Source organism: Castanea sativa, chromosome 1 (assembly GCF_040712315.1).
Source record: "Castanea sativa cultivar Marrone di Chiusa Pesio chromosome 1, ASM4071231v1".
In the NCBI taxonomy this organism is placed as follows: domain Eukaryota; kingdom Viridiplantae; phylum Streptophyta; class Magnoliopsida; order Fagales; family Fagaceae; genus Castanea; species Castanea sativa.
The window spans coordinates 70,078,986-70,091,449 of NC_134013.1; the positions used below are offsets into that span (position 1 = coordinate 70,078,986).

Genomic DNA, 12,464 nt, shown 5'->3' on the forward strand with positions numbered 1-12,464 from the left:
AACCCAATAATAATTAATGACAATAGTGATAAATGTGACATTGTGACAATGATCTAAAACTTTTAAGAAGATTTTAAAAGCCACAGAAATAGCGGCAGTAAACTTTAGCTACCCTAATTGCAGGAAATTATCTTCGATGACCATATCATAATAAAAAAATAAAAATAAAAATAAAAAAGGTATTGCAAAAGTAAATAAGGGAAATGAAGAACAGCAAAATACATAAAAACCCTCAAAACTCCTGTCTAAAGGATACGTTCGATACATAAATGGTAGGGTTGATGAATAAGAAGAAATCCAAACTAGTCTTCACAGAGAGAATCCACACGACAAGATTGATGAGGAAAATACCAGACTTTATTACATCTACGGGGTGTGGAACGTCCTCCTCGCAAGATTGGGAAAGTCTGGGGGCATCTACCATCAAAGAACTTCACAGAGTAGCCAGAATTATATTCTGAACAAAAACTGTATATGCAATTATTAGAAGGCGGGATCCCAACAGCTTCCCAACTTGTTATGTTGCTAATTGCTGAGAACTTACTGCCATCCTGGAACAATGCTTGATCTCCCAAGTTAGGAATCTTCACCAATTCCATCTTCAAAAAATTTAGCTCATAAACTTCATAATCAGGATATCCACAAATCGCAAGGAGCTGTTTATCAAAACCCAGTAACTGCCACGATCCACGATACTCATTTGTATTGCTTTTTACATTCAGCAAGGTCAAATGAGGATGCAGAGAATTCAGATTTAGCACCCTAATGCCTTCATTATTTGATATATATATCTTACCGTTGAAGAGAGCTAAACTGTAAATCATCTCAGGATTATCATATGTATATAGCGTCCAATTGACATCCGTGGATCTACGGAACTGTAAGCATTCAACGGAAAAACATATGATGATCAACTCTTGCGAAGGAGTGGGTAAAGAAGCAAGGGTGACATAACGAAACCGATTGGGAGGGCTAGGAAAAAAAAGTTCATGTCCCGTAAAGGGATTCAGAAGCCAAATTTCAGAAGATGAAATCTTTTTCTTGTCTACGAAGATCAAGTACCCAAAAGAAACCCCAAAAAGCTCTTTGCCTATAAGGCTAGGCAGTAATACCTTGAAGCATCTTTGATCAACAATGATATAGAAGTAACAAAATTTTTTCGATCCCCGAGGTGAGAAAAAAACTACAAATGGAGGTTGGGATGCCGTAAACCCTTGCTTGTTTGCCAAAGCGTACAGCCTCCAAGTTCTACACACACAGGCAAAAATGAGATAATCAATAGCACCTAACCAATTAGTTATCTGATGAAGCAAAGCCTCAGGGAGCTCCGACCACGGCCTCCAATTATTATTATCTGATGGAGCAAAAACGATCTTTTTCTTCTTACTTCTACGCCTACTGCCCCCTTGCAATTCCATGCCTACCTTCGCACAAAGAAAAAATAAAGATTAATGCTTATATAAAACACTAAACAAACATCTAATAGATTTCTATTCATATTAGTATTGTATTGTTTATAATTCAGTTTCCCACCACTAGTATTACGTGCAATATATTATACAATGAAACATAACTGCACATATGCAATATATATAGTTGGTCCATTACCCATCGTTGAAAAATATAGGAAACGCAAAATGAAACATATATTGATTCCTAGAACATGCTTAATACGATGTAAAAGCCAAGTTAAAATTGATTAATTGGCTTCAAATGCTTTTTCATTCTTAAAGATATTCATTTATATAGAGAATATAGAAAAAAATAAGGGCAAAGAAAATCACCTTAACGTCTTAGAGTGATGGTATGGTGGCTATGGCTAGCTTGTCTTTGGTTTCTGTTAGGGTTCTTGCTTTCGGTCACCTTCTTATATAGAATTCTAGATACTGCCTTACAAGTTTCAAAATGAAACAAGAATTAAATAGTGTTTGATAAGTTGGTTTGGAAGTTCAATGAACTTTTCAGCCAAAAGATGGTCATACTTAATCGATCGGTTAACAAAACGAAAAGAATGTAGTCAAGCAAAGGTCTAGTGTTTTCGATAAACGAAACGAAAAGTAGTGCAATTAAGGAAATTTTTTGATAAACGTCATGTAATTATAATAGTCCTCTTAGTTTCAAATGGCTGTGAGGTTTAATTAATAAGTTGTCACCTCGTTACCCATTACGTGGTTTCGATTTTTGTAAACATTGTAAACAATAACAAATACTTTAATTTCTTTTTGTTAAACGAAAAAAATGTAATTAAGGAATTTTAACTAAGTTTCTTGTCCATTTTTGTTTGTCCAGCTTATAAAGCCTAATCCTTTAACCTAAAATACTCCACTCGTTTCTTTCAAAAAAGAAAGGAAAATAGATCCGAAGTTTTAAAATTGTGCTTATTTAAACATGAATAATATGATTAAAAAAACCATGAATATATTAAAGGCATTGATATATTGGACTGACTTTTAAAATTTGACAAATATATTAGAACAGCAAAAATTGAAATATAGCTATTAGACAGTAGACAAGCAAAACAAGACAGAGAGTATGAAAAATATAGATTAAATTACTTTTTCCCCCCATAAAGTTCTTATTGCTCCTGAAATTAAAAAGCCCTTTACATGTTGCTGCTCAAGTTGCTTTCTACCGTTCCTAAAATTAAAAATCTCTAATGATTTGGTAAATTTTGAAAAAGGTTCTTTAATCCTAATATAAATTTGGAGAAGTTACAATTTACCACCTTAAATTATGCGTCATAGTACACTTTAACTATATCCTAAATTATGACTCTTATTACACTTTGCGCTCGACACCTACATTAAGTTTAAACCTCAAATGGCTGTGAGGTTTAATAATTTGTAATCTTAGCTACCCATTACAATGCTTCGATTTTTGTAAACAATAACAAATAGTCTAATTTTTTAGATAAACGAAAAAAAATGTAATTAAGGAATTTTAACTAAGTTTCTTGTCCAATTTTGTTTGTTTAGCTTATAATTAAAAATAAAAAAGTCAGCCAACTAAATCACAAAAATGCACCTAAGACCATGAGAATCCATAGTCCCAATTGTGAGACAAAAACGAAGAGGGGGAGGATAGGAGAATGACTGAAGAACTTGAGATGCCAAGGCAACGGCAACAGCTACCCACCCATCCAACGACAAACAACCAAGCTCAAACATCCATTAATCATTGGGTTTCAGGGTTTTGATGATTTTTTCTATTCTTTTGTTTAGTCTGGGCTTTTTATTTTTTATTTGTTCTATAATTCCGTTGCCTGCTAAGCTAAGAAAACATTGGAGATGAAAGGTATTTTCTTTTGTTTAGGTAGTGTGGTTTTGAAGACAATTTTGGGCTGGTGTTTAATTTTATGTTCTTTATTTTTGTTGTTTACGCCGACCCCTCTCATACAAAGGACATGAATTGGGATCCAAAGAATTGGACATCCTAGGATTATTAGAAATGTCCGAATCTCTTTTGCCATATTCGTTGCAGACCATCTTTGCCAAAACACATAACTTGTACAAAATGGAATGGCATTTGGGTTGAAGTTATGATTCTCAATGTCCGTCTAAAGAGTCTATGAAAATGAATAAAAATACATAACAAATTTTAAAAAGAGAGAAAGAAGAGATTTTGATACGTGTTTATACAAATCCACTTGAAGGAGTTTGAGCGAAAAATTCAAAATCAATCTCAACTTCCATGGCCAAATCATTCTTCAAGTAAAACAAAAATAAATTGCAATAATTTTATTGAAATTCTAGGGAGCCAAACATGAAGTTAGTAAGGATAGGAGAGAAAGACCTGGTACCGCAAGAAAAGAGATCTTGAGGATGAGAGAGAGGAGTTGGAGATGAATTTGGCTGGTAGAGGGATTTCACGTGTCTCAGTTTTAATTTAGTTTTTTTTTTTTTTTTTTCCAAATCTAATGTGGCGGTACAGTTGGTAACTGATATGACATGAAAAATATTTTTTTTATTGTTTCATTTGACACATTAGTTTTTTCCATTCAAAAGATAACAGCGGGGACTAAATTTACACAGTATTGAAAAGGTTAGGGACCAAATTAATTCAATTGAAAGGTTATGAACCAATTTGAAATATGGTGTAAATGAAAGGAATTTACTTTGTAATTTATCCTAAAATCTAACCTTTTAAAATACTCCACACGTTTCTTTCAAAAACAAAAAAAAAAATGAAGTTTTAAAATTGTGCTTACTTAAAAATGATTAAAAAGAACATGAATATATTAAAGGCATTGATATATTGGCTTGACTTATAAAATTTGACAAATATATTAGAACAGAAAAAATTGAACTACTACTAGACAATAAATAAGCTAAAACTAATTAGTGTTTTGATTTGATGATAAAGAGCTATCATTAGGAGCAGATATCATAGGTTAAAACTCTCTTAAAAAAAGAACGAGAATATGATAAATCTAGATTAAATTACATTTTCTTTCCTAAAGTTCTTTTTGCTCCTGAAATTAAAAATCCCTTCACATGTTGCTGCTCAAGTCACTTTCTTCTATCCCCAAAACTAAAAATCTTCAATGTTTTGGTAAATTTTGAAAAAAGTTTTTTAATACCAGTATAAATTTGGGGAAATTATAATTTACTACTTTAAATTATAGTACCTCATATTACACTTTAATTGCACCATAAATTATGACCCTCTATTACATTTTACACCCGACATTGACATTAAGTTTGTTGTTAAATTAGGCCAAAATTGGGAATTAACCTTATTTGCCAAACAATATAATTAGTAGGCACTGTTTTCAAACTATATATATATACCTAACATCTTGAGTCTCTAAGACTCGATTTAGGCTTATAAATCGAGTCTTTGGGACTCGATTTCTATGGTTTGATCACATTTGATGTGACATTTTTTTTCACGTGGCGTCTACCTAGAAATCGAGTCTCTAAGACTCTATTTATAAGCCAACTCTTTACAAATCAAGTAAAATGTTTTACAAATCTGGTCCTCTCTCACTGCTCTCTCTTTTCTTTTCTTTCCTTTTCACCATTCTCCCCCTCTCTCCGCTCTCATCTGATCTACCATCCTTTTTTTTTTTTTTTAAATATGGGTTTGCGGACTGCATGTAGGTGGTGGTGGTGATGGATCTAGGCGGTAGTGGTTGCTGATCAATGGTTTTGATGGGTGGTTGGCTGGGTGGGTTTTGATGGTTGCTGATCGATGTGGTGATGGGTGGGTTTTTATTTTGGGTAGGTGGGTTGGGAGTGGTGGCTGGCTGGGCTTGGATGAAATTGGATTGGATGAAATCAGTGGCTGGGTTGGGAGTGGTAGATGGAGTGGTGGCCGGATCATTTTTGGGTTTGTCACTGTGGGCCTACGTTTTGCTCGCCGTAGATTTGTCGCTGTGGATTTGGGTTTTGCTCGCCGTGGATCTGGGCTTGCACGCCTTGGGTTTTTTTTTTTTTTTTTTTTTGTGGTGGGTTTTGCTTAGTCATGATCTTCTACAAACCCCATACTGGTGGGTGGATTTTGATGTGGGATAGGCAAAATGTGGGTTTTGGTGGTTGTTGTGTTTCTGGGATTTCTTTATTTATTTTTATTTTTTTTTTTTTGTATCTTTGAGAATGGATTGTACATGACTTAGACTTAAATTTTTTTTGGCTTATAAATCGAGTTTTAGAGACTCGATTTTCAGGTAGACGCCACGTGGAAAATATGCCAAATCAGACGTGATTAAAACATTGAAATCGAGTCTTTGAGACTCAATTTATAGGCCCAAAATCGAGTCTTTGAGACTCGAGATGTTAATAAAAAATATAGTTTTGTAACAGTGCTTACTAATTATATTGTTTGGCAAACAGGTTTAATTCTCAATTTTGGTCTGTTAAATTATATTGAAATTCAAGTTGGCGTACAATGTGTAACAACAATCATAATTTAGGGTGCAAAAGGTGCATTCAAAAAATTTAGGCTACAAAATGTAAGTAAGGGTATAGTATACGGTGGTAAAGTGTAATCAAGCCCAAACTAATAATAGAGACAACCAAACAACTAAATAATTATTACAAAAGAATAAAAAATGCAACAAAATAACTCAATGATGATTACAATAGAATAAATATTCCATTCCCAAAATTATTCCTGCATTTCTAACATGGCTAAATGTCTTGAGGGCTGAATGATCTGTACAATGACATGATCTAGGATAATTTGAAGCTCAAGAATCACAACCCCACCCTTCTCTCTACCTCCAATTATTGTTGTTTGTTTACATCAATCAATGGGATATATATTGAACCCTATAACTTGAACCCTTTACAGTCCATATATAATAGTGTTTTAGTCTTCAATAGCCTTTAAAGCTTGTAAGGTTGCAACTTATTAAAATTATGATTAAATGATAAAATTTACCATTTCTTAAAAGCTTAAGTTTTGGGACAATTATTATTTTTATTTGTATTTGTATTTATTTTTAACTTTTTAAAGCATAACAATCAGTATTTTGTCAAATTTTCCTAAAGCAACCCCTCAACAAACTAACATTCACCCTATACTGACTTGGATTGAATGCACGTGTGATAAATCCTTTAGCTACCCTAATTGTAGGGAATTATCTTAAACTATTCGCTAACCTATGCGATGCACGGGAATAGCTACTGGATGAGTTTTAGGAGGGGAAAAAAATCATTATTTTTTAGTTGGAATAGTAAGCAAAAATGCATGAAATTTTACCCACAAAATTTGAAAGAAATAGCACAAAGTTTTATTAGTTAAATAGAAAAAAGTAATGTTGTTTTATTTATTAATTTTTTGTGGAAAGGAATAAGAGACAGAATGTTGAATCTTTAATTTAATTTGTGTTGTATATATAGGTATATAGGTATATATAATATATAATTGTAATATATATATATACACACACTAAAAAGTGCTTATTGAAAGGTCATAAATTTTCATATTAAATATACCAAAAGGTTTCTATTGAATGAAAATATACCTATGTAAATAAGTATGGAATGACGTTTGTAAATCAAACACCTTCCAAAAAGCTTCATTTTTCACTTTTGCAAAAGTATACTCCTACTCATGAGATCTCAAGAGAGTCAATATTGTATAGAAAGACATTTTGTTAATACTTTTGAATTATTTTGAAGTTATCTCTAAATTTTATATATAAATAAATAGATATAAATATTTATTTATGCATATATGTTTATTAGGCAAATCCTAAATAAATTGTTAAGAACTTTAAAATTTATAATAGTTGATATACTTCAATATTATCAACAAAAATTGATGTACAATTATAATTATTATAATATTATTATTATTGTTATAAACTAAAAGGTTAAAAGCACCTGTTTTCATATTTGACACTTAACAGATGCAATTAACATTGGGATTGTGCAAAAAATTGAATTAGAATTAATTCACGTGCACGTTTAACAAAACATTACACTAAGAGCAACCACATCAATTCCTCTAAAATAGAAAAAATTACCAATTTTACACATGTTGAGCAAAAAAACACCCACATCAGTGGGTGTAAAAATGTGCAAAATTGTGCAAATCCATTCACGAGCATCAGTAACCATGTATATTTACACGGTTACTGTAGCTTGTTTATTCATTATTTTATTAATTTCCGTTCGCTCATTTTTTTCTCTCTCTTCTCCGTGCTCAACAAACCCAGTTAACTGCTCATCTTTTTTTTTTTTTCTCAGATGCACACAAACACACCCACACACAAACATATCCACACAGACAAATCAACACGGAGAATCAACACAGAGATACACTTGCTCAAAAAAAAAAAACTGAGATACACAAACATAGATCGGTGCTTGATTGGAACGATCGGTGCTTGACTGGATCAGAGCTCGTAGATCTTGCCTGTGGATCGAAGCTCGTAGGTCTTGCCTGTGGATCGGAGCTCGTGGATCAGAGCTCACGGATCGTGGATTGGAGCTCGGAGCTCGCGGATCGGAGCAGATTGGAGCTAGGGAGAGTTGATCTGAAATTGGTAGAGAGAGAGAGAGAGAGAGAGAGAGAGAGAGAGCAATAGAGAAACAAATCAGAAATGGGTAGAGAGAGAGAGAGAGTGCGCGTATATATCTCGGGTAGTTGAGAGAAATAATAAAAAATGTGAAGAAATTGATTATTTAATTAAAAGATGTGATAGAATAGATGAACTGGTGTGGGTGTTTTGTAAAAGTGGATGTGTAAAATATAAAAAGTAGGTTTTTAGTGTAAAAATAGATGTGTAAAATAGAGGAACTGATGTGGTTGCTTTAAAGAAGTAAAAAAGGAAACCCAAACTACACAAACGATAAACCTATTTTCTCCTATACAGCTAAACAAAACAAAGGTTGGAGAGGCGTTTGGGCAAAGCAACATGAAGAGGAAGAAAAAAAAGAAAGAAGAAGAAGGGCAGGACGATGTTAAGGTACAGGTACAAAAAATTCCATCTCTTTCTCTTCGTATATTCTGTAACTATCTCTTCTTGCCTCTTTATTTTTCTTTTTCTTTTCCCCACAATCAGATCCTTTGTTATCCCTCTCTTGAAGTAGTGCTCTTTTCTACATTGATCCTTCTCTTGTAGTATTGCTCTTTGTGTTCTCTTCAATTAGTTAAGCCATTCGGTAATTTATTAGGAAAGGTGTAAAATTTATAACTACCTGCTGGAACAATGCAACTGAACACCAACCGTAGTAAGAAACTGTACTGAAATGGTTTGTATAAGCACCAAATGAAAAGATACATTGTTCTGCTACATCTACTTTAAAAACACACTCTTTTTTTTTTTTGCTGAGAATGTTGATAAACACAGAAAAACATTGAACCATTACACTTTTTTCTTTTTAGTACCGTTTGGTGTGGGCTGATGAAACTTTTCAGTTTTCACTATTAAAAAAATAAATGGACATATGGATAGACACAGAGAATTGGAGAGATAAATCTGATAAGATGCAGAGAGATTTGGAAGGAGAAATCTGAGCCCCTTCACTATAGCCGGACTAGTCTTCCTCCATTAGATCCAACACATCACAGCATGTCTTCACAAATCAGGGGTTGAACCATTAAGGCATTGGACAACACTTGAAATCTATTCTCAATTCCTCATAAATGCCTTTATTTCTTCATTTCTTTCTTCTTCTTTCAAAGAAACTAAGAACTAGAAAGGAAACCACATCCTTTCTTTCCTCTTTTTTCTTCGAATCTTTACAAATAACGTTTGGTTCCAAAAGCCCATATAACCCAGTCTCAAAAGCTCTAAATTAAATCACACCAAAAGAGAAGAAGAAGAATAGAAAATTATTGGATTCTAGTTTTTCCGTTTACGCTATCTCCTGGATCTAATAAAAAACGTAATACGATCATCGAGAAACATACATCTAAAATGGAATAATTGTAGTAGTTGTGAAAACTCTATGTTTAGATCAATAAATATTTTTCTATTCTTTTTGAGTTTCTTTGAAGGGGGAAGAAGAGATATTGATGAAGAGAGATTTAAGGTGCTGTGCAATTTCCTTCACCCCTCGTTTGTTGCGGAGGAGATGCTTAACTTGAGAAACTGTCAGTTTCTCTTGAAAGAAAATAAAAAATAACGTGGCCTTATATTTTAATCTCAACCATCTGTTAAGTTAATAGATGATGTGGCTGCACTTTGCTAAAAGAAAAGGAGGTGTTCTGTTAACTTTTAACTGGATGTAAAGTTTTTTTTAATAAATAAAATTGAAGGCAAGTCAAACTCTTTTATTCAGTAAAATGAAAAGATACAATCATTTAGTTTTTAAATGTAAAGGTGTGGCATAAATTTATGTATTAAGTGGGGCAATAAAAAATAACCAACAAAAAGTCCAATGTTTCGGCTATTAGTATTTATATAGGTATATAGATAAGCATATCATAATGAAAAAAAAAAAAAAGTGCATCGAAAGTAAATAAGGGAAACGAAGGAGAACAATATAAATAAAAACCTTCAAAACTAGTCTAAATGATAAGTTTAATACACAAATGGTAGGGATGATGAATAGGTAGAAATCCAAACTAATCTTCACAGAGAGAATCCACACGACAAGACTGATGAGGAAAATACCAGAATTTATTACATCTAGGTGGTATGTAACGTTCTCCTCGCAAGATTGGGAAAGACCGGGGGCATCTATCATCAAAGAACTTCACAGAGTAGTCAGAATCATATTCGGAAATACTGTATATGCAATTATTAGAAGGCGGGATCCCAACAGCTTCCCAACTTGTTATGTTGCTAAGTGCTGAGTACTTACTGCCATCCTGGAACAATGCTTGATCTCCCAAGTTAGGAATCTTCACCAATTCCATCTTCAAAAAATTTAGCTCATAAACTTCATAATCAGAACATCCAGAAATCAAAAGGAGCTGTTTATCAAAACACAGTAACTGCCACAATCCAGGATACACATTTGCATTGCCTTTTACATTCAACAAGGTCAAATGAGGATGCAGGGGATTCAGATTTAGCACCCTAATGCCTTCATTATTTGATATATATATCTTGCCGTTGAAGAAAGCAAAACTGTAAATCATATTAGGGTTATCATATTTATATTGAGTCCAGTTGACATCCGTGGACCTACGGAACTGTAAGCATTCACGGGAAAAACATATGATTATGAACTCTGGCAAAGGTGTAGCTAAAGAAGCGAGGGTGACATATTGAAACTGATTGGGAGGGCAAGGAAAAAAAAGTTCATGTCCCGTAAAGGGATTCAGAAGCCAAATTTCAGAACCTGAAATCTTTTTCTTGTCTACGATGATCAAGTACCCAAAAGAAACCCCAAAAAGCTCTTTGCCAATAAGGCTAGGCAGTAATGCCTTGAACAACCTTTGATCAACAATGCTATAGAAGTAACAAAAAATTTTTGATCCCCGATGTAAGAAAAGAACTACGAGTGGAGGTTGGGATGCCATAAACCCTTGCTTGTTTGCCACAGCGTACAGCCTCCAAGTTCTACACACACAGGCAAAAATGAGATAATCAATAGCACCTAACAAATTAGTTATCTGACGAAGCAAAGTCTCAGGGAGCTCCGACCACGGCTTCCAATTATTATCATCTGATGGAGCAATAATCTTTTTCTTCTTACTTATAAGCCTACTGTCCCCTTGCAATTCCATGCCTACCTTAGCACAAAGAAAAAATAAAGATTAATGCTTATATATAACACTAAACAAACATCTAATAGATTTCTATTCATATTAGTATTGTATTGTTTATAATTCAGTTTCCCACCACTAGTATTACGTGCAATATATTATACAATGAAACATAACTGCACATATGACATATGTATAGTTGGTCCATTACCCATCGTTGAAAAATATAGGAAACGCAAAATGAAACGTATATAGATTCCTAGAACATGCTTAATACGATGTAAAAGCCATGCTAAAATTGATTATTGAGCTTCATATGCGTTTTCATTCCTAAAGATATTCATTTATATAGAAAATATAAGGGCAAAGAAAATCACCTTAACGTCTTAGAGTGATGATATGTTGGCTATAGCTAGCTTGTCTTTGAGAATTTGGTTTCTGTTAGGGCTCTTGCTTTCGGTCACCTACTTATATAGAATTCTAGATACTGCCTTACAAGTTTCAAAATGAAACAAGAATTAAATAGTGTTTGATAAGTTGGTTTGGAAGTTCAATGAATTTTTCAGCCAAAAGATGGTCATATTTAATCGATCGGTTAACAAAACGAAAAGAATGTAGTCAAGCAAAGGTCTAGTGTTTTCGATAAACGAAACGAAAAGTAGTGCAATTAAGGAAATTTTTTGATAAACGTCATGTAATTATAATAGTCCTCTTAGTTTCAAATGGCTTGTGAGGTTTAATTAATAAGTTGTCACCTCGTTACCCATTACGAGGTTTCGATTTTTGTAAAGATTGTAAACAATAACAAATAGTTTAATTTCTTTTCGTTAAACGAAAAAAATGTAGATAAAGAATTTTAACTAAGTTTCTTGTCCATTTTTGTTTGTCCAGCTTATAAAATCTAACCTTTTAATATACTCCACACTTTTCTTTCAAAAAAGAAAAGAAAAAAAATCTGAAGTTTTAAAATTTTGCTTATTTAAACATGAATAAATATGATTAAAAAATGCATGAATATATTAAAGGCATTGATATATTGGATTGACTTTTAAAATTTGACAAATATATTAGAACAACAAAAATTGAAATACTATTCTATTAGACGGTAGACAAGCAAAACAAGACAGAGAGAGTAATAAATCTAGATTAAATTTCGTTTTTTTTTTTCCTAAAGTTCTTATTGCTCCTGAATTAAAAATCCCTTCACATGTTGCTGCTCAAGTCACTTTCAACAGTTCATAAAATTAAAAATCTTTAACGTTTTGGTAAATTTTGAAAAAAGTTCTTTAATCCTTATATAAATTTGGGGAAATTACAATTTGTCACCTTAAATTATACCTCATATTATACTT

The 12,464-nt window shown here is 32.8% G+C and overlaps 2 protein-coding genes across 2 annotated transcripts; both read right to left on the minus strand.

Annotated features, from left to right (window-relative positions):
* Positions 1-302: 302 nt before the first annotated feature.
* LOC142633297 (uncharacterized) lies at positions 303-1,418 on the minus strand. Its single transcript, XM_075807512.1, has one exon. It carries the CDS (start codon positions 1,416-1,418, stop codon positions 303-305), a length of 1,116 nt encoding a protein of 371 aa, XP_075663627.1.
* Positions 1,419-10,023: 8,605 nt separating this feature from the next.
* Positions 10,024-11,133, minus strand: LOC142633322 (uncharacterized). Its single transcript, XM_075807537.1, has one exon. The coding sequence runs from the start codon at positions 11,131-11,133 to the stop codon at positions 10,024-10,026; it is 1,110 nt and encodes a 369-aa protein (XP_075663652.1).
* Between the last annotated feature and the right edge of the window lie 1,331 nt (positions 11,134-12,464).